General features: G+C 28.9%; 2 protein-coding genes and 1 long non-coding RNA gene across 7 annotated transcripts; 2 read left to right on the top strand and 1 right to left on the bottom strand.

Moving 5' to 3' along the window:
- The first annotated feature begins 427 nt into the window (after positions 1-427).
- On the top strand, positions 428-23,661 carry LOC145961694 (uncharacterized). 2 transcript variants are annotated; one of them, XR_014435689.1, is made up of 4 exons: positions 428-1,508; positions 1,842-1,911; positions 2,204-2,253; positions 23,585-23,661. It is a non-coding gene; the product is annotated as an uncharacterized LOC145961694 (long non-coding RNA). The 2 variants fall into 2 exon arrangements; XR_014435690.1 differs by lacking the exon at positions 23,585-23,661 and adding an exon at positions 3,356-3,435.
- On the bottom strand, positions 16,184-19,866 carry LOC145961443 (ribonucleoside-diphosphate reductase large subunit-like). 2 transcript variants are annotated; one of them, XM_083081608.1, is made up of 11 exons: positions 19,729-19,866; positions 19,360-19,448; positions 19,007-19,184; positions 18,572-18,935; positions 18,205-18,500; positions 17,946-18,108; positions 17,456-17,844; positions 17,200-17,387; positions 16,805-17,113; positions 16,508-16,693; positions 16,184-16,405 (listed from the first exon to the last, which is right to left on the bottom strand). In XM_083081608.1, exons 1-11 carry the CDS (start codon positions 19,784-19,786, stop codon positions 16,352-16,354), a joined length of 2,274 nt encoding a protein of 757 aa, XP_082937734.1. In that variant the 5' UTR covers positions 19,787-19,866; the 3' UTR covers positions 16,184-16,351. The 2 variants fall into 2 exon arrangements, with proteins under 2 accessions (XP_082937734.1, XP_082937735.1); XM_083081609.1 differs by lacking the exon at positions 19,729-19,866 and adding an exon at positions 19,550-19,711 and having other exon boundaries at positions 16,185-16,405.
- On the top strand, positions 19,868-21,546 carry LOC145961444 (uncharacterized). 3 transcript variants are annotated; one of them, XM_083081611.1, is made up of 5 exons: positions 19,868-19,990; positions 20,264-20,439; positions 20,522-20,647; positions 20,741-20,861; positions 20,989-21,546. In XM_083081611.1, exons 1-5 carry the CDS (start codon positions 19,936-19,938, stop codon positions 21,453-21,455), a joined length of 945 nt encoding a protein of 314 aa, XP_082937737.1. In that variant the 5' UTR covers positions 19,868-19,935; the 3' UTR covers positions 21,456-21,546. The 3 variants fall into 3 exon arrangements, with proteins under 3 accessions (XP_082937737.1, XP_082937739.1, XP_082937738.1); XM_083081613.1 differs by having other exon boundaries at positions 20,264-20,430; XM_083081612.1 differs by lacking the exon at positions 19,868-19,990 and adding an exon at positions 20,039-20,108.
- Positions 23,662-23,949: the final 288 nt, after the last annotated feature.

Consider the following 23,949-nt stretch of genomic DNA (forward strand, 5'->3'; position numbering starts at 1 on the left):
ACATTTATAAAATTTTTTATTAATTAATATTTTCAGATACTTTTATGTTTTATAAAACATTTCAAATTAATATATTTATTTAAATATTTCATATATAAAAAAATAGAAATTTTTTTATTTATCATATTTTTAAAAGTTTATATCTAAGAAATATAAATTATTTTGTAATTACGCAGTTTATTATATTAAAATATATCTATTTAAAAGTAAAAATGTAAAAATTAATTGCGCACAATAATTAGGTTTAAAATCAATTATTTTGAACATTGCTTTGTATAATATATTCTCTCTTATCCTTTATATTTTTATTTATCGTTTATATTTGCGAATTTAAATTTGTGTACTATATTACAAATAAATTTCAAATTATGTATTATATTATATATAAAATTATATATAATATAACCCTCCCATGGGGTACACCTTGTCGCGGTGGGAGGGCTTAGTACTTGGATGGTGCCTTGAGGTTTATCTTAAATTTTTCTATTTATGATAAATCTTAAGGTGCCTGAATGGGAAGCTAAGTACCCTTTCGCGTCGTCGGTGCTGTCAACGTGCCGGCAAGCGCTTCGTTACCGCGTTTTCGCGTTGTAGTATTCTCGCGTCGTCGCGTTTTCGCGGAACTTTTGGACTTTTCATATAAAATCCCAATTTCACTTATTGTCACGAGTCTCTACTTCCGATGCCAACTAACTGGGATGTTTCGAGTTTGCACACGTTGCTATGCAACGTACACTCTTGCTTCGTGCTTCGTCAAGTGATTCGGCCCGAATTAGTTAGAAATCGATCGATTGCTCGGAATGGTCGTCAATGGGTCCCTTCTCTTTGCTCGTCTACAGCCACACGCACTACGTGTGTTAACCCTGTCGAGGAGTCGAGTGGATTCCCCTAGGCACAATTTTCGCTCGGTAAAAGGGGTTGCCTCCCCATTTTCTAAATTGCTGAATGTAAGCATTTAAAAAATGTGGGTATCCTCTTCTTTTGCCGTCTACTAGCCTGGTGTAGCATATAGCAACCGCGGGAGGCATAATATGTCCGGGCGGAGCACCTGAAATCGTGCTTAGCGGGCCCAGGTTCGATACGAGATAGGATAATTATGCGCGAAAAAGAGCTGGTGAACTTCATTTTCCTCTATTTCCGTCAATCGTTTCGTCTTCTTTCCGGTTTGGGCTTAATCCTTGCTCGTTGTATCGTTGCATTCCCGACCGGTTGACTCGAAGCTGATTCTCCTAAGTGAAATGGGATTTTCGCTCGTACCGAAACCGGGAGTGCCGTCTAATGTATAGGTATACATATTAAGTATATACATCGCGCGATCAAATATAAAATTTTTAATCGCATCGAAATAGTGCGGAAATCGTTAAGAATCGTGCGTAAAATAGCGAAAATAGCGATATAAAAATATCGCTCGTGAGTGCGGGAGTGCCGTTGAAAGTATCGCGCGTCAACAACATGAGAGGAAAAGGAGGCCTGGGAGAGGCATCAGGCACCTGTGAAGCAACTCTATGGTAAATAAATTATCGCTTATATATAATTATTTATTAATTGCGTACGCGCGATTTAAATTAAGTAATTAATCACGTAATTTAATTTTTTATGTACATGACTTAAACAAGAGAAAAAGAGAGAAATTTTTACATAAAAACTGTAATTTAAAAGTTTCTACATTCGAATAGTTTTTAATAGAATTATTAAATTATTACTTATTAGTAGAATTTTTTTTAAAATTTATAAAATTGTTTATCTGCTTATTATTTATGTGCGTCGGATATAAAATTAAATGCATATAATAATAATTTTTTGACCGTGACTACAATTTGAATCTTCTTTGTATGTTACAGACCAACAAACTATTGTGAGAGGAGGAGGAGGCCTGGGAGAGGCATCTTGCATCGGCGAAGCAACCTGATGGTGAATATTTATTATTTGTATATCAATTGTTATAAATCGTACGCACAATAATTCGTTCTTATAATTTAAAGGAATTAAAGAGAAAATTAGAGAGAGAAAGATTTTTATAAAAATCATATATAAAAATTTCTATTTAAAAAGTAATTTTAAAATTTATAAAATCTTCCCACGTGTTTATATCTGCTTATTATTTTACACACCGGATATGAAATTCCGCACAATAATAATTTTTTAAAATATTGATTGTATTTTGAGCTTTGTTATAAATGAATTTTATATTTGTATGTTACAGACAACCTAGCTTCGATAATGACAACTCTTCTGTGGCACATCAATGCTCCGGTAAGTAATAAAAACTTTTATTTAATTTTAAAGTAACGGATTCATAGAGATTGTAGATAAATCCGTTGCCTTAAAATGGATGAGCTAGAATAGATTAAATTAAATAACTTTTAATAAATTCGTTCGAAATATATTGCATCCATTGCGAAAATATATTGCAGTATTTTAATTATAAAGAAAAAGATAGAGAAAAGATTATTTTTGTATAGATTTTACCTAATTTATTAAAAATAAAGAACACAAAAAATTGTATCAATTACATCTAATGCTAATTTATTCGCTTATAACGCGCATTTATCTTATTCACTTATCTTACTCTAATTTCTTATTAGCTCATCCATTACAACATTTGTTGTAGATATTGTTTTTAAACTTAATGTAAAGCCAAATGATTAATTAATGAAATAACTTGTAATGTGATAAATGTAATATAATAAATGTTATACACATTAATTTTATATTTTATTATAAATTATGCATTATTATAAAAATTTATTAATTACATATATTATTATAATATCAATCAATTTTTGTTGGTAATCTGCACAGAGACTTTTATATTATAAGAATTTTATATATTATACCAGGCTGCTAACAGCTGAAGCCAGGATAACCATTTACATTTGGGCAGGATATACATATACAGATTAGATTAATATACATATTATGTCGTACTGTCAATTTTTGCCGGCATTTATTAAAATAAATATAAACTTCTACGAGATAGTGATTAAAATGAACATAAGTAGTTACAAAATATTAAAATATAGTATTTAAATAAATATAAGCAATAACAAGCAATTATTAAAATAAATATACAATGGATACTCATATAAATTACAATTGCATCTTTCGAGAGCGATAGTTATGTTATGTTAAATTCTGTGATACCCGGTATAAATTCTGTCCAGTTATAAATGGTTGCCTTTGTTTTACATTTTATCATATGAGATATGGCCGTGTTAGCAGTCTAATATAATATAGAAAAATTTGTAATTTGGCTTTATTTCAGTTTAAAAAATTAAATTGAATTTATTTTTAAAAATGCTAAAAAAATGAAAATATTTAAATTATTAATTTAAATTATTAAAATTATTTTCAGGAATACTAAAAGAAATTGCAAAATTATTAATGTTTAAGAAGATTGTAAATTGCGTAAATAGATTCTTATGTAAATTACACGAAAAATTATCCAAAGTATACGTATAATGATTATATAATAGTAATTCATTAAATTAACATATTTATTTTTATAGTATATATTCTTTAAATATTCATAAAAGAGTAACTATTTATATTTTCATATCAAAGAGTCATTAATAAATTCGGAAAATTTTTATATAAAATGTAAAAATTCGATGCTAAATTAATGATTAAATATAAGCGTTATAAAATTTGACGAACGCCTTTGTTATAGAATCGCGAGTCAATTATTATAAATTTTATGATATGCTTTCCGTTAGATTTATCTATTTATGAATTCCACATCGCGCGGAGCTAAATATTCTTAAAATAAATTATTAAATTATGATTGCGAAAATACCGTGTTCTTTCCGTGTTCTTTCCGTGTTCTTTCCGCGTTCTTTCTGCATTCTTTCCGCATTCTTTCCGCGTTCTTTTCGCATTCTTTTCACGTCCTTATAAAAGATTACCGTTTTAACAAAAGAATTTTATCGCTGTCCCTCTCGTCAGATAATATTCCTAAATATTGCTAATTAAATATAAAGAAATATCGAATAAAAGTGTGAAGATTCGATATAATAAGTCAACGATTAAATAATAACTTCACAAAATTTAACAATCACCTTCAATATTATAGAATCGCGAGTTAATTATTATGAATTTAATAATTAGTTTTTTCAGTTATATTTACAAATTTCGTATCGGAAAATATTCATAAATAAATTAATAAATTACGGTTGCGAAAACACCATGTTTTTCCCGCGTTCTTTTTGGCGTTCTTAGACGAGATTGTCGTTTTAATAAAAGAGTTATATTGCGTCATCGACTTTCCATCGTCGGTGCCGTCAACGTGTCGCGGACGGCGGCATTTCGTTACCGCATTTCCGCGTTGTAGTATTCTCGCGTCGTCGCGTTTTCGCGCTTCTGCGTTGGATTTTTCGTATAAAAATCCCAATTTCCTTATTGTCACGAGTTTCTACTTCCGATGCCAACTAACTGGGATGTTTCGAGTTTGCACACGTTGCTATGCAACGTACACTCTTGCTTCGTGCTTCGTCAAGTGATTCGGCCCGAATTAGTTAGAAATCGATCGATTGCTCGGAATGGTCGTCAATGGGTCCCTTCTCTTTGCTCGTCTACAGCCACACGCACTGCGTGTGTTAACCCTGTCGAGGAGTCGAGTGGATTCCCCTAGGCACGATTTTCGCTCGGTAAAAGGGGTTGCCTCCCCATTTTCTAAATTGCTGAATGTAAGCATTTAAAAAATGTGGGTATCTTCTTCTTTTGCCGTCTACTAGCCTGGTGTAGCATATAGCAACCGCGAGAGGCATAATATGGGGGCGGAGCACCTGAAATCGTGCTTAGCGAGTCCAGGTTCGATACGAGATAGGATAATTATGCGCGAAAAAGAGTTGGTGAACTTCATTTTCCTCTGTTTCCGTCAATCGTTTCGTCTTCTTTCCGGTTTGGGCTTAGTCCTTGCTCGTTGTATCGTTGCAATCCCGATCGGTTGAATCGAAGTTGATTCTCGTAAGTGAAATGGGATTTTCGCTCGTACCGAAACCGGGAGTACCGTCTAATGTATAGGTATACATATTAAGTATATACATCGCGCGATCAAATATAAAATTTTTAATACAAGTTCTTATACAAAATTATCGTTTTAACAAAAGATTTTTATCACTGTCCCTCTCGTCAGATAATATTTCTAAATATTGCTAATTAAATATACAGAATTATCGAATAAAAGTGTGAAGATTCGATGTGATAAGTCAACGATTAAATATTAGCTTCACAAAATATAACGATCACCTTCGATATTATAGAATCACGAGTTAATTATTATGAATTTATTAATTTGTTTTTTCAGTTATATTTGTATTTACGAATTTCGTATCGGAAAATATTCATAAATAAATTAATAAATTACGGTTGCGAAATCACCGTGATTTTCCCGCGTTCTTTTCGCATTCTTAGACGAAATTATCGTTTTAATAAAAGAGTTATCGTTGTTCCTTCCGTTAAATAAACGTTAATAAAAGTTGCGTGGCTCGTACCGCCGAGGAGTCAAAACGATTTTCATCATGGAGAATTATTTCTCACCGGTTCTTGTGAGATCCATTCGCGACGTCTAGTTCGGTGCCCTGTTAAAAATTGGGAATTTTTACTGTAAGATTGGAATTAATCCCAGGTTTTCCTGGCAATTTCCGAAAGCAATGATTTCGGTAGTAATTCAATGACGATACGCTTCTTTAACGTCGAATTAATTTAAATAATATATATTTAGATGAGAGAAATGTATCTTTCCTTTTCTTCGTTAAAAAATGTTCTTCATTATTAGGATTGGTATTATTATTGTCTATATAATGCCAGAAAGATTTAATAGTAGATTAAATATGGATATAGCGTTGTGTATAAACTTTAATTTTTCAAGAAATTTCATATTGTAATTAATTTTTATTAATTTTTTGATAAAGATGCTTACGAACGAATATATTTTATTAATTATTAATTAATTATCTCATTTGAAAAATTATTTCTTGGTACTGGGGATATTAATAGTAGTTATTAGTTTCTTTTAAGAAACTATTTGCAAGTATTGGACATCCATCGCCAATTTAGAATATTAGTTTTCAGATATATATATCATTTTATATATATGTATTTATTTATTATTTATTTATTGTTCTTAATCCATGCCTTACGGCTTTGGATGGACTTCCAGTCTTACAGAGCTTTACAAGTTTTGTATTCATTAACGTATAAAATATAAAATATAAAATGTGATATAATATATAAAATTAAAATAGAATAGAAATAGAAATAGAATAAAGTATAATATATAAAGTGTATAGAGTGTAAGGTGTAAGTTACAGTACTTGAATGGAATAAAATAAAATAAAATCTAAATCTAAAATCTAAAATCTACAATCTAAAATCTAAAATCTAAACTTTAGCGTAACAGGCGGGGAAAGTAATATGAGATATTATAAAATAAAATAAAATAAGATAAGATAAAATTAAATTAAATTAAATTGTAACTGCTGATAAGAGTAAAATAAAAGTAAAATCAGAATAAAATCAAAATCAAAATCAAAAATAAAATAAAAATATAATGAAAATAACGTTGCGAATAAGAAAACATTATCTGTCTTAGCTCCTATCTAATCTAATCTAGTCTAAATGAGTAAAATGTTAAATGTTATGTATTATATGTTATATGGAGTGTGTAAAAACTCTTAGATCTCCCTTTGTAGTTTAGTAATTCTTTGTGTTCTATCTTTATTATCTTTGGTATCTTTGGTATCTTTGGTTTCTTTGGCTTCTTTGGCTTCCTATTTTGTTGTTGTTCTTAGTCATTATTACTTCTTGTCTCTATCTTTCGTTGCACCTCGGGTTTCCTTGACTTGCGATGGTTTTATCCGCCTTCTCCGTCCTCTTCTCTTCTCGTATCTTGTCTATTTTTCTCATTATATTCAATCCGTTTCCCTCTTCGCTCAAGAATTCTTCCATTGATATTTCGTCTTTTGTTGCTTCGCATTCCTTTAGTACATGCTTTAGGCTTTCTTCTCCTTTTCCACATATCCTGCATTCTCTTTCTGTCTCCTCCTTCCAGTAGTATCCTCCTCTCACTTCGCTACCACATCTATATCTTGCAATTCTGCTCCTATCTTTCTTACTCTTTTTTCCTTTCAGATAATTCGGTACTCCTTCTGTCTTTATCTTTTTATATATATCGTTATATCTTGAATCCTCTGTTTTCCTCTTCCTCTCTTCTTTTTGTCGTTCTTCAATTCTTTCCATTATCTTTTCGGATATCTCTGTCTCCCCTTCTTCTCTCTTCTTTTTCAGTTCTTCTTTACCCATGTCTGCCTCCTCTAGTATCCTTCTCCTTTTCTTTTCCCATTTACTTTCTTCTCCACTTTCTCTCCTTTTCTCTATTTCTTTCATACATTCTATTATTATCTTCTTCTCCGATTGCCTTGCCTTTTCTTCATATTTTATTGCTCTTTTTATGGCCTCCGTTCTCAGTTCCTTCATTTTTGTTTCTTCTTCCAGTATGTAGTTTGGTGTCCTCCTGTCTAGTTTCAGTATCCATTTTATATATTTCCTCTTTATTTTCTCCATCCTTTCTTCGTTTCCCCATCCCCATATCTCTGCCCCGTATAGAGCCACGCTTCCTACTAACGCATTAAACATCTTTATTCTTCTTTCGTAGTCGTCCGCGAATATCCTTTCTCCTATGCTCCAGGTCTGCTTCATCGCCACCATCGCTCTTCTCATTCTTTCTACTATATGTTTCTCCGCTCCGCCGTTCTTTTGCATAATGTAACCTAGGTAGTTCATTTCTTTTACCTCTTCTATTTCTTCTTCTCCCCATTTCCATTCTCTTCTCTTTGTGCGTCCTCTTCTTTTCTCGAATACCATTACCTTTGATTTCCCTGCGCTTAAGGTTAATCCTTTCTTGTCAATGTATCTTTTAAATCTTTTCATCATCCCTTTAAGTTCTACTTCGCTTCTCGCCATCAACACAATATCGTCTGCATATGTTATCGACCATAGTTTCTCTTTTCCTATCACTACGCCTCCCGTTTGCTCCTTTTTCATTTCTCTTTCCAGATCCATTATGTATATATTGAATAATGTTGGACTCATGGGGCATCCTTGTCTGACTCCGCATTTCGTCCAGAATTCTTTGGACTTTCTATTTCCAACCTTTACTATATTCTTTGTCTCTTTGTATGTTTCCATAATTCTCCTTCTCAGTCTCTCTCCGATCCTTGCCTCCCTCAGCATCTCTCCTAGTTTTGCTCTGTCCACTCTGTCGAATGCCGCTTTGAGGTCTGCAAAGAAGGCAAAGATCTTACCTTTACTCTTTGATAATTCTCTGTTGACTATGTAGTTCAGTGTGAAGATTGCATCTGTTGTCCCTCTTCCTGTCCTGAAACCGAATTGTCCCTCCTCCATCCTTTCCTCCGCCACCTTCTTCATCTTTCCGTTCAGTATGCTAGCATATATTTTATATGCCGTATCCATTAGTGTTATTCCCCTATAGTTCTTCGCCTCCTTCCTGTCTCCTTTCTTGTATATTGGGCTTATTATCCCTTTGGTCCACTCCTCCGGTATTCCTCCTTCCTTCCAGATTTTTATATATATGTATAATAAAATACATGAACAAATTAACGTATCCAAAATATTTTTATAATTTTTGTTAATATGATATATTATATATACGCGAAATTATACATGAATGTTACATAAAATGTGCGAATACTTAATAATTTAGAGACGAATCGAATGGGTACCCTTATATCAGTAAGATATTAATTAAAAGAAAAAAAAAATATTAATTTAAACGTTACAAGAATAAGAATCTAGATAATTAATCTAGAATTAATTATATATTTAAAATTATTTCATTTATTTTATTTTGAACACTATTCGAATTGAAATTTTTTAAATCTTGCTGTTATCGGGTTCGATTCGTCTCGCGCGCGCAGACGGTACCCCAAATTATGTGTTCGCACATTTAACACAAACTCCAATAATGCATGTATTTTATTATTTATAAATATAATCGTTTGTAATCACATTTGATCAATGACAATGGTTATATCCATTTAATTTTCAATAAAGAAATATATTTCTTAGTAATGGAAGAACATGTTTTCTGACGTGAATATCAATTTCGTGAATTGAAAATAATGACGAGGGATAATTGTCTTTGATTTAATATTGAAATCATTGCTATCGGGAATAGTCCGGAAGATCCAGGATTCGTTCCCTCCTACGATGGAATTCCCGACGTTCAATAGATCACTTAACTTTTTTTCGCAGATTGATCTTGCGAAATCTGATGTAGAAACAAGATGTTAATCGTTCTCCATTTTTAAGATCGCTCCTCTTTTTATCGGATATTACCGGTATATCACTCGCGTATCTGCAATTGAATATTTTGAACATTATCGATTTATTTATTCGTCACGTTTTATCGCGAATTTTAAATCGCGGTTTATCTTATAAATATTCGCTAGTAAATCGGTCGGTGAATTGTATATTCACAAACATTACAGGCCTCAAATGATTGTTGAAATATTTTTGATTTTTTATACTTACGTGATAATAATTATATCGCGCTCGTGTCTATTGAGAGCTTCGATCATTATATTTATTTGTCGCGTTTTCTCGGGAATTTTAAATCGCGATTTATCTTATAATTTAATCGTTGACTTATACGTCGAAACTTTGTCTATCTTTCCACGTCTTTGAATATTGTCTTTTATAGTCTTCGCTAGTAGTGCAAATATTTTTTTTTTATTATTTAAGAAGATGACCGATAATTTTATTAATGATTCATCGCGATTATTTAAATCATTATATAAATCTTATTAAACTCTACTAATACATCGATAGTTAGAGATATCGCGATTTATCTTATAACTTAATATTATCTTATAATTTAATCGTTGACTTATACATCGAAACTTTGTCTACCTTTCCACGTCTTTGAATATTGTCTTTTATAGTCTGCGCTAATAGTGCAAATATTTTTTTTACTATTTAAGAAGATGATCGATAATTTTGTTAATGATTAAAATCGCGATTATTTAAATCATTATATAAATCTTATTGAACTTTACTAATACATCGATAGTTAGAGATATAGTTAGATAGTTAAATTATTAGAGAGAGACTTTGATAAAATTATTCGTTCCGTTATTCTCTATTAAACCCGTTATTCTCTATTAATTATATCACGCGTATCTATTAGGGGCTCCGATTATATTATAAAAATTATACATATCGCAATCAAATATTCCGAATATTGTCGAATTATTTATTTGTCGCGTCTTCTCGCGAATTGTAAATCACGATTTATCTTCTAAAAATTTGTAATAAATTCTATATTTGCAAATATTATAAATCTCAAATGTCTCGAAATATCTTCTCATTTGTTTGATAATAATTATGTCGCGCGCTGTCTATTAGCGGTTTCGATTATCATATTACAAAAATTATGCATATCGTAATCAACTATTCCTAATAATCGATTTATTTATTCCTTATCGCTCTCTCGCGAAGTTTAAATTGTTATTTATCTTGTACTTTAATCATTGATTTACATCGAAGCTTGATCTATCTTTTCGCGTTTTGAATATTAATAATCTACATAAAATGCGCCAGTAATGCAAATACTTTCTTTTACAATCGGAAAAACTATCAATAATTTTATTAATGACCCTTTTGATCACTATTATTTATGTTTAAGCGTTATTTATATAAAACTAATTTCTATTCTTAAATTCTATTATTGTATGTCGATTATTAATAATAAATATCGCGTAATTCATCATCGCTAATCAGCCTTGTTTGGACTATGTAGAAATTTTTAATAAATTTTATATTATACGTATATTTTGGATACTTTTGTAATTCTTTGTAATAATTTAAAATTATTCTTAAAAAATTAAATTGAATTTATTTTTAAAAATGTTTTAAAAATTAAATTTAAATTATCAAAATTATTTTCAAGAAGATTAAACAAATTGCATAATTATAAATGTTCAAGATATATTTTAGCATGTTATATTTGATTTTAAAAATTAAAAATATATCATATAAATGTGTAAATTAATATATAGCTATAATATTAAGTCCAAATGTTAATGTTATCAATATCAAATTATTTATGTTATTAAACATTTGAATAAATCGAGTACATTTATTTGATATTGATAACATCATAAATTGTATTTTGTAGATTGTACTTTGTAATTAATAAATTGTGTTTTGTAAATTGTAAATAGTTATAATTGTATATTAATTATAATCTAATTTTGATATTTTTAATTATTAACATAGTTGTATAAAATACAATTATAACTATAATTATATTACATGAAATTGTATTTACGATTGTAAATCGTATTGTGTCTATTTAAGATGTAAATTGTAAATAGTTATAATTGTATATTAATTATAATCTAATATTGATATTTTTAATTATTGACATAGTTGTATAAAATACAATTATAACTATAATTATATTACATGAAGTTGTATTTACGATTGTAAATTACGTGAATACATTCTTATGTAAATTACACGAAAAATTATCGAAAGTATACGTATAATGATGATATAATAGTAATTTCATTAAATTAACATATTTGATTCTATAGTCTATATTTTTGAAATATTCATAAAAGAGTAACTGTTTATATTTTCATATCAAAGAGTCACTAATAAATTCGGAAAATTTTTATATAAAATGTAGAATCGCGAGTCAATTATTATAAATTTAATGATATGCTTCCCGTTAGATTTATCTATTACGAATTCCATATCGCGCGGAACTGAATATTCTTAAAATAAATTATTAAATTATGATGGCGAAAATATCGTGCTCTTTCCGCGTTTTTATACAAGATTGTCATTTTAACAAAAGAATTTTATCGCTGTCTCTGTCGTCAGATAATATTGCTAAATATCGCTAATTAAATATAAAGAAATATCAAATAAGAGTGTGAAGATTCGATGTGATAAGTCAACGATTAAATATTAGCTTCAGAAAATTTAATGATCACCTACGATATTATAGAATCGCGAGTTAATTATTATGAATTTAATAATTTGTTTCTTCGGTTATATTTGTATTTAAGAATTTTTTTTCGTATCGGAAAATATTAATAAATAAATTAATAAATTACGGTTGCGAAAACACCGTGTTTTTCCCTCGTTCTTTTCGCGTTCTTAGACGAGATTATCGTTTTAATAAAAGAGTTATCGTTGTTCTTTTCGTTAGGTAAACGTTAATAAAAGTTGCGTGGCTCGTATCACCGAGGAGTCGAAACGATTTTCATCATGGAGAATTATTTCTTATCGGTTTTTGTAAGATCCATTCGCGACGTCTAGTTCGGTGCCCCGTTGAAAATTGGGAATTTTTATTGTAAGATTGGACCTAATCCCAGGTTTTCCTGGCAATTTCCGACAGCAATGATTTCAGTAATCATTCAACGACGAACGCTACACGCTTCTGTAAAATCGAATTAATTTAAATAATATATATTTAGATGTGAGAGAAATGCATCTATTCCTTTCTTCTCGTTAAAAATGTTCTGTCATTATTAGGATTGGTATTATTATTGTCTAATCCCAGAAAGATTTAATAGTAGATTAAATATGGATATAGCGTTGTGTATAAATTTTTATTTTTAAAGTAATTTCATATTGTAATAGTTTCTATTAACTGTTTGATAAAAATGATTACGAACAAATATATTTTATTATTAATTATTAATTATTTCTAGGTACTGGGGATATTAATATTAGTTTTTAGTTTCTTTTAAGAAACTATTTGCAGGTATTGGACATCCATCGCCATTTTAGAATATTAGTTTTTAGATATATACCATTTTATATATATGTGTAATAAAATACATGCACAAATTAACGTATCCAAAATATTTTTATAATTTTTATTAATATTATATATTATATATACGCGAAATTATACATGAATGTTACATAAAATGTGCCAATACTTAAAAATTTTGAGACGAATCGAATGGGTACCCCTATATCAGCAAGATATTGATTAAAAGAAAAAAAATTATTAATTTAAACATTATAAAAATAAGAATCTAGAGAATTAATCTAGAATTAATTATATATTTAAAATTATTTTATTTATTTTATTTTGCACACTACTCGAATTGAAATTTTTTAAATCTTGCTGTTATCGGGTTCGATTCGTCTCGCGCGCGCAAACGGTACCCCAAAATTATTGTGTTCGCACATTTAACACAAACTCCAATGATGCATGGATTTTATTATTTATAAATATAATCGTTCGTAATCATATCTCTATAAAAAAAATCGTTATATCCTTTTAATTTTTCAATAAAGAAATATATTTCCTAATAATGAAAGGACATGTTTCCTGACGTGCATATCAATTTCGTGAATTGAAGACAATGACGAGGGATAATTGTCGTTGATTTATTACTGAAATCATTGCTATTGGGAATAGTTCGGAAGATCCGGGATTCGTTCCCTCCTACAGTGAAGTTCCCGACGTTCAATGGATCACTTAACTTTTCTTCGCAAATTGATCTTGCGAAATCTGATGTAGAAACAAGATGTTAATCGTTCTCCATTTTTAAGATCGCTCCTCTTTTTATCGGTTATTACCGGTATGTCACTCGCGTATCTGCAATTGAATATTTTGAATATTATCGATTTAGTTATTCGCCGCGTTTTATCGCAAATTTTAAATCGCGATTTATCTTATAAAAATTCGCAAGTAAATCGGTCGGTGAATTGTATATTCACAAACATTACAGACCTCAAATGATTGTTGAAATATTTTTGATTTTTTATACTTACGTGATAATAATTATATCGCGCTCGTGTCTATTGAGAGCTTCGATCATTATATTTATTCGTCGCATTTTCTGGGGAATTTTAAATCGCGATTTATCTTATAATTTAATCGTTGACTTATACATTAAAGCTTTGTTTATCTTTCCACTTCTTTGAATATTGTTTTTAATAGTTCGTGCAAAATGCTGGTAGTGCAAATATTTTCTTCTATAATTTAAAAGACGATCGGTGACTATATTAATGAAAATCATTCGTTCCGTTATTTTCTATTAAACGTGGCCACAACGCGATTTTTAATTATATTTTAAAGCTTATAGAGCTCATTTCTTCTTATTCAGCTAATTATGCGCGAAATAGGATATGTATTTTATTCTCAATCGTGAAATTCGTATAAAGTCGCGTATATATTAATCACAAATAAATCGGACAGTGAATTTTATGTTCATAAACAATACGGATCACAAATATTTGCTAAAATATCTTCGTCTGTCAACATTTGTATGATAATAATTATATCGCACGCGTGTCTATTGATTCGATTATTATATTATAAAAATTATGCGTATCTCGCAATTGTGTGTGTGTGTGTGAATATTCGATTATTGTCGATTTATTTATTCGTCGCGTTTTCTCGCGAATTTTAAATCGCAATTTATTTTGTAATTTAATCTTTGATTTACATCAAAGCTTGTTCTATCTTTACACGTTTTAAATATTTCTTTTCATGGTTTGCACGAAATGCGTCAATAATGCAAATACTTTGTTCTACAATCGAAGAAATGATCAATAATTTTATTAATGACTCTTTTGATCATGATTATTTACGTTTATACGTTATTTATATCAAACTAATTAAATTCTATGTCGATTATTAATAATAAATATCGCGTAATTAATCATCACTAATCAGTCTTGTCTGGTCTATGTAAAAATTTTTATGTAAATTTTATATTTTACGTATACTTTGGACACTTTCGTGTAATAAATTTTATTTTGTATTAAGTTTAAAATTATAGTTTATATTAAATTTATATTATATTTTGTAATACATATTTCTAATGCATTGTATTATATATATTCTGCATTAAATTTTGTAATATATATATTTGTAATGTAATTATTTTTATATTACATAATTTAATATTTTGTAATGTGTTTTTTATGTAATTGCAAATTAATTATAATTTACGTTGTATATGTTATAATTATGTAATATATATTTTTTATATGTATTATATTCTCTGTTTAAAAACTCTATTAAAAAAAATAAAAAAATAAAAATTTTCCTCCCCTGTATCTCCACCTTAACGAAGGCATTTGCCAGGTGAGGAGGTTTCAGTACTCTCATGAACCTGAGAGCTACCCAGTGAGAAATGATAAGTCGGATAGACGTTTGTTAGACGTCTAAGATGTTTAATAAACGTCTATTGGACATCTATTAAACGTCTTAGACGTCTATTCGACTTATCATTTCTCACTGGGTATGCCGGCAGTAACATACGCCGATATTCATATAGTCTATTCTTATATTTAAAATCATTTGGACAACGTATGGGCACACATACATACACATATAGGTAAGTAATTTATAAAAATTATTATTATAAAAATTATTATTTATCATATTTATATATTATTTTCAAAATAATGATTGTTATACTCTGGTGCTACCGGCATTTCGTGCACATAGCACGGAACAAAACCAGAAATTGTGCACATTATACATATATTACCCTCTGAGAACATTCATGGGCCTTGGCTTTGTAGTTCATGTCCACGTTTTCAATGTCCATAGAGGGAGTATCGCTTTCAGGGATCACCTAAAAACAGACCATGACATCTCTCAGTCTTCTCTCTGATAAAATGATACCCGGGTACACTCGGGTGATGTTTCCGAACGCAGCCCAAGTGAGAGATGGGACAAAGCCGCCATTAATGAAATAGCGGAAGTGGCATTACGCGTCATTTTTGAATAAAAAAAATAACAATCGAAAATGTCTACATAAATTCAATTAAAAATTTTTTGTATCTATAGGATAAGAAATAAAATGATTGACATGTACATTATAAAATAAAATAATCATTGAGAAAATATAAAACATAAGAAAATAAAAAAACAATTTTTTTTAACAAATTCAAGAAATTTATTGCTTATATTATTGTATATATTCTTACATGCAAATACAATTCACTTACTTTAGGTGAAAAAGTCATGTCTATTAAATTATAATTAATATAACATATTAATTTGAAAGTGAGATAAATACAAATTTTTATTGTTATGGTTTATTAAAAACATTAAAAATAAATTATATATATATATATATATATAGAACATATATTATATTTTCGATATGTATTAATTATAAATAATATTATATCCTTGTCTGTTAAAAAAAATTTGAACAATACTACAAATATGTTTCGTTTCTTTCAAATTTTTTTATTTTTATATAAGAAAATTTACGCATTTTTACTTTTAGTATATTTTCTTATCGAAAAATGATTTAGTCTTATCATTTTTGTCATTTTATTCTATTTCAGATCCACTGATTATGACATGACAAATACTGGATTTCAAACCCTATAAATAAAAATGCAATATATTTAACATTAATATACAATTAAAAAATTATATATATATATGTGTGTGTGTGTGTGTGTGTGTGTAATATTTTATATTTACGTTTTCCCAAGCATAAAAATGCATAGATGTAAGCTTTTCTAATGGATCAATCATATGGACATTTAAACATTGCGATTGATCGATGAAAGGTCCACGACAGGCGGCCATTTCAAAAATAGTTTTTTGTGGCATTTCCCAAGCCGTTTTATAAAGAAGTTTTAATTCGTTTGGTATGTCCTCAATATTCTGTGGACAGAAACGAGAAAAGTTTATTTTACAGTATGTCGATTTTTTAAAGCATCTATATAACATAAAATCAATTTGTGTATATAAGTAAATTAAATAATAATTATTTACTTGTATAGATCCGTCATTATTAATGATTTTATTACATATGTTTTCATCCCAAAGTTTTTTTTCAATTAGATCTCGCAACAAACGTGGCTTAACAATTCGGAATTGTTTAGATAATGCATGTATCACATAAATGTTGCTTGTATATGGCTCAACTGATACATTATTTTCTAACATTTGTGCCATAAATGCATCTGACATTTGCGCTATTAATAAAGAATTGCGCACACCATGTTCTTCGATCTTTTTCTTTAATGTATTCCAGTCCCATAAATCTGTTGGTTTGGCATTCCACATATCGTACTGCAATATCTATGAAAAAAAAAGCAAAATTGCCTGGTTTATACATGAATAATCTTCATATGTAAAATTAAAAAATATTTTTTTAGAATACTTACACCTTTACTAATTGGACTACCTTTATATGATGCATATGAACCTTTCTTGATAGCTATTTCACAACTAGCTTCTAAAGCACCATAATAGAGGGTTTCAAAAATTTGAATATTGAGTTTGCGAGCTTCTTGGCTTTCAAATGGGTATCTCATTAAGATAAATGCATCTGCTAATCCTTGTACACCAATACCTAATGTTTTAAAAACAGATTTTTAAAAAATTAGATATTTAATGTGTAAATTATACACAGATACTTACCAATAGATCTATGTTTCTCACAAGATAATTTTATTTCCGGAAGAGGATAAAAATTAGCATCAATCATTTTATCCGAATTGTAAGTGACAATTTTCACAATTTCTTTAAGCTTATTAAAGTCAAAAGTTTTCTTAATAGGATCTACAAACATATTGACAGCAATTGAAGCTGTATTACACATAGCTATTTCGTCGGAACTTGAATACTGAATGATCTCAGTGGAGAAACCACTGCATTTAATTGTGCCCAAATTTTGATGATTTGTTTTTCTATTACAATGATCTTTATAAATTATATATGGAGTGCCTGTTTCAAATTGTGTTTGAATGATGAGAAGCCACAAATCCCTGGCTTTAATCTGTTTTCGAAAACGTCCTTCTTTTTCATATCTATAAATATATATTTATTTTGTAAATTATATAAATTATATACTTTATATAATATTTAATTTTGAAAATAGTATATTCAGAATATTGTAATAATTATGTACCTTGTATACAAAAGTTCAAATTCTTCACCATATGCTTCAATTAAATCAGGACATTCATGTGGACACATCAGGCTCCAAACATCATCATTAAAAACACGTTGCATAAATAAATCTGGAGTCCACAATGCATAAAACATATCTTTAGCTCTCAATTTTTCCTCGCCTATAATAGTTAATTTTAAAAAACATTTATATATGTATATAAATATGTGTGTATGTGTCCAAGAAGGTACTAAGAAAAATAACAAAAAATAATAACCAATATTCTTTTTAAGATCCAAAAACTCAAAGATATCAGCATGCCATGGTTCTAAATATACAGTAACTTGTTCTGTATTTTTTTTAGAAACAGTTGCAATAGATGTATTGTATGCTTTCAACATAGGTACCAATCCATTTGATACACCTCCTGTGCCTCTTATAGGTGTATTTTTTGCTCGAATACAATGCACATTGAATCCTACATCACCATTATAATGACAAAGAACAGCAGATCTTTCCAATGTATCCAATATTCCATCTATGCTATCTCCAGACATTGTCAGTAGAAATGAACTATAAGAATCATTCATTCAATAACACATATATTTAATGTATAAAACTACTTAAAAAAAAAAAATAATCACCTAGCCATTTGTTGTGTAACAGTACATGCAGTATCTAACGTCTGTGCAGGATATATAAAATATTGTTTTGAGAGAAAATTGTATGTTTCAATAGCTTTATCAACATCATCACCATGAATAGCTACAGCAACTCGCATCAGCATATGTTGTGGTCTTTCAACGACCTTTCCATTCAACTTTAATAAGTGATTAGTTTCCAACATTTTATATGTAGTATAACTATAATTAAAATCTCTGTCATATATTATTGCGGAATTTAATTTATCTGCATTGCTTTGAATAATTTTATAATATTTTTCACTGATTATAGGTAAATGTTTGTTTGTAATGGAGCTTTTTGCATCGTATAAATCAGCTATCACTTCTGCATAATATAACAAATATTAATAAATTATATCAAAAATAAACAATATACAATAACAATACATTTCTTACCACTAAAAGTCTTTTTTGTCTCTTTATGCAGATTAGATATGGCAATTCTAGCTGCTAAAATCGCATAATCTGGATGTTGATTGATCATACTTGCTGCAATTTCAGATGCCAAGTTGTCCAATTCAACTGTTGTTACGCCAGAATACAAATCAGTTATAACACGAAGCGCAATTACAGACTGTAAATAATATAAATATTATGTTTTTTCAGATTCATATAGTTTTGCATATATTATAATAAATTTTTATCAATTTTACAAACACTTTTTCAAGAAAATATTACATAAATTACGTTAATGCATATAAATAAACAAAAGTTATATCAATTAATTTCCTTATTTGTAATATACTTACTGGATCCACATAATTCATATCCAAATCGTAACATAATGTCTTGATTCTTGCAGTTATTTCATCGAAATGAACAGGTTCTTTACGTCCATCTAATAATAAATAAAAGTTATGCTTAAAGGCAGAAAATCAGTGAATGACATGTATTTGTTAAATGACAATGTATGCAAATGTATTTTTATTTTTTAATTACCGCGTTTTAGTACATGCATATTTCTTGTTCAGCCACTTTTAAAACAATTTATATCAATATTTTGATTTCTACTCAATTCTAAGTAATTCGAAACAATAATTATACAGTAACTAGAAACCATCAACTGATTGTTATGAAAATTTTACCCGCGAAACGGAAGTGGAAGCAACGTTACATACCGAGATTTTGCGCACGTGCAGCAATAATAGCACCAAATCCACCAAGGCTGTGTTCCATTTAACGATCGCAACGCTCACAGAATCATCTTATCCTTGTTGTTCGCTAAAAGTTAAACGAAGACACATCATGTTTACTAGAGACCCTATAATAAGAGACCCGACAACTGGCGGAAGTGTCCACAAAATGGCCGCGAATGCCGTGATCATATGGTCATTATATCATCTGTGATATATGGTCTTGTGTCGTACACTGCTGTGTCGTGTAAGTAACATGACTTTTTTATTTACACACATTAATCTGTGATAAGTAATAGCTGTATATAACATGTTTGCACTATTTTGTAGTTTGATTAAGAAAGTAGAAAAGTATTATCTTCGATGTATGTTAATAAATATTTACAATGTTGAATATGTCTTTAACCTTATTTTGCAAAGTAATTAACAGCAATGAGAAATGTTTATTTTAAAAAATTGTGTGTAATATGTATAAATATGAAAAGTAGAACAAAAAGTAACTAAATAATTATTTTTATAGATATAAAAATGCCAGCTTGTTGTGTGTCAAAATGTTTAAAACGCACAAAGAAAGGAATAAAAATTTTTATGGCTCGTTTCCCAACGAATCCAGAAAGAAGAGATGTTTGGATTGCTAACATAGGCAAACATAGACTAAGGAATTGGAAATCGACAACAGATCTGTTTGTATGTGAAGTAAGTAATATGTGAGAGATAAATTAATTTCATTTGAGTTATAAAAATAAAAATACTGACAATATATAAAAATTTTTTATAGACGCATTTTGCAAATAATATGTGGGAAAAAGTACGCGATGACGGGAAAAAAAAATTAAAAGGCAACGCTGTGCCCACAATTTTCCCTGCTCAATTGGAAATAAGCAGTACATCTATTAGTACAAACGTGAGTTTCCTTTCTTTGTGTATCTTTGTTAAAAACAGCAATAAGTATAACCTTTAAAGTATAACCTTTTCATGAAAATAACGAATTTTTTAGGATAAAACTAATGAATCTTCACAAAGGCAGTCTGGTGCATTTGAAACATTTAATGTTGAAGACAAGCAGCAAGAGGACTGTCTCGGAGCAGATGTTCCTGATATTATTCCATTGACATCGAGTAATGTTGCAAATCCAATAACAATTTATTACTCTTTCTGTGGTTACAAAATTCGACTTACTATAATATACCATTATGTTACTCATTATTTATAATTACTTATACGACTTCTTATATTATCTTATAGATTCCTCTATTCCTACCCATTCAAGAGAAATAAGCAACCAAGAACTTAATGAAGTTGAACGATTAAAGAAAGAGCTAAAAGAAGCCAATATAAAACTTAATTTGGCCCAGAAAATAATTTTGAAAAGTAATCGATCCGTAAATGTGTTAAAGAAGCATATTAAGAGGTTGACACAAATGAAAAACAATTCAAAAACCCAAAATTATTTGAGATTGGAATCATTACTCAAGCAATTGTTTAATGACGACCAAATAAGAGCTCTCATGCGTCCATCCTCTCGCGGCCATATGTGGTCTAATGATACTATTAAAAAAGCACTTCGATTGAAGTATGCATGCGGTTCCAGTGGTTATGAAGAATTACTGAAGCAAAAACACCCTCTACCGTGCGAACGTACACTTCAAAGGAAATTAACGAACAAAATATATAATAGTAAAACTATGGCGATGCATGCGACAATACGATAATTTACAATAAATATAATATAGTCATATCATTATGTATATGTATATGTATATATATATATAATATTAAATACATATTATCATATCTTTTTCACTTAATTTATTATTATTTCACTTATGCGATATATGCATGTTTCAAAAAACATATTATTCATATATCATTACTTCTCAGTGATACTATATTTAAATAAATTCGGAGAGTGAGTGTATTTCAATCCAAATTGTCTGCTTCTTCGCGCTGGATCAGCAAGGGTTCCTATTGGGCGGCGCCATTTTGTGGACACAAGTTACGTGCACCAATCACGCGGACTCCCAAGAAGTCGGGTCTCTCTTTTAGGGTCTCTAGGTGATCCCTGAAAGCGATACTCCCTCTATGGACATTGAAAACGTGGACATGAACTACAAAGCCAATGTCCATGAATGTTCTCAGAGGGTAATATATAATGTGCACAATTTCTGGTTTTGTTCCGTGCTATGTGCACGAAATGCCGGTAGCACCAGAGTATAACAATCATTATTTTGAAAATAATATATAAATATGATAAATAATAATTTTTATAAATAACACCTATATGTGTATGTATGTGTGTCCATACATTGTCCAAATGATTTTAAATATAAGAATAGACAATATGAATATCGGCGTATGTTACCGCCGGCATAGCTCTCAGGTTCATGAGAGTACTGAAACCTCCTCACCTGGCAAATGCCTTCGTTAAGACGGAGATACAGGGGAGGCAAAATTGAGGAGGAAAAATTTTATTTTTTTTATTTTTTTTAATAGAGTTTTTAAACAAAGAATATATAATACATATAAAAAATATATACATAATTATAATATTACATAATTATAATATATACAACGCAAATTATAATTAATTTGCAATTACATAAAAAACACATTACAAATTATTAAATTATGTAATATAAAAATAATTACATTACAAATATATATATTACAAAATTTAATGCAGAATATATAAAATACAATGCATTAGAAATATGTATTACAAAATATAATACAAATTTAATATAAACTATAATTTTAAACCTAATACAAAATAAAATTTATTACACGAAAGTGTCCAAAGTATACGTATAATATAAAATTTACTAAAAATTTTTACATAGACCAGACAAAACTGATTAGTGATGGTTAATTACGCGATATTTATTATTAATAATCGACATAGAATAATAGAATTTAAGTTTTTAGTTTTTAGTTTTATATAAATAACGTATAAACGTAAATAATCAAGATCAAAAGAGTCATTAATAAAATTATCGATCATTTTTTCGATTGTAGAACAAAGTATTTGCATTATTGACGCATTTTGCGCAGGCCATGAAAAGAAATATTTAAAACGTGTAAAGATAAAACAAGCTTTGATGTAAATCAAAGATTAAATTACAAAATAAATTGCGATTTAAAATTCGAGAAAACGCGACGAATAAATAAATCGACAATAATCGAATATTCACACAATTGCGAGATACGCATAACTTTTATAATATAATAATCGAATCAATAGACACGCGTGCGATATAATTATTATCACACAAATGTTGACAGACGAAGATATTTTAGCAAACAATTGTGATCCGTATTGATTATGAACATAAAATTCACTGTCCGATGTATTTGCGATTAATATATACGCGACGTTATCGATAATTCGTTGCCGAAATATTTTACATATTATAAAATATACATTAACGTGGAATATTAAATTATGGAAGTATTTTAATTTATTGATTAAAATTGATTATTTATTAAACAATTTATCACGGAGCTAATTATTTGAATTTATTCGATTATTTTACCGCGCTTTTCCGAAGTCAAATTCTATAATATTTTGTTTTGCATTTTAAAAGACTGACTTATAGCAAACTAAATAAATCAATAAATAAATTATGTTGAAAAGAAAAAGAAGACACATAAATAAATAAATAAAAAGTAGCGCGGAAAGAGAGAACATACTAATATTTTTATATAATAAATTATTATTAATTAAATTATTTATATTTTTATTTATATTATTTATATTATCAGAGAGACATATATGTTATCCTCTGAGAACATTCGTGGACATTGGCTTTGTAGTTCATGTTCACGTTTTTAATGTCCACAGAGGGAGTATCGCTTCCAAGGACCTAAAAGCGGGCCATGACATCTCTCAGTCTTCTCTCTGTATATATAAAATTATGACAGGTAAGTCTCTTCCAAAAGAAAAAAAATAAATAAAATAACTATATTTATATACAAAGCCCAATGTAGCAAAATGATTTATTAAAAGACAACAACACTAAATGATGGATGAAAGTTATCATATGTATGATAACCAATTATATTATAGAATCGACAATCATCTATAATTTGGAGCAAATAAAAATAAGACTCGTTATTCTTCAAATTACATTCATATATATATATATATATATATATATATATATATATATATATATATATATATGACGGATAAAAATTTTGAAGGAT

This window comes from Camponotus vicinus, unplaced genomic scaffold (assembly GCF_025532165.1).
Source record: "Camponotus vicinus isolate PSW18456_S1 unplaced genomic scaffold, iyCamVici1.0 SCAF_11, whole genome shotgun sequence".
NCBI classification, from domain to species: domain Eukaryota; kingdom Metazoa; phylum Arthropoda; class Insecta; order Hymenoptera; family Formicidae; genus Camponotus; species Camponotus vicinus.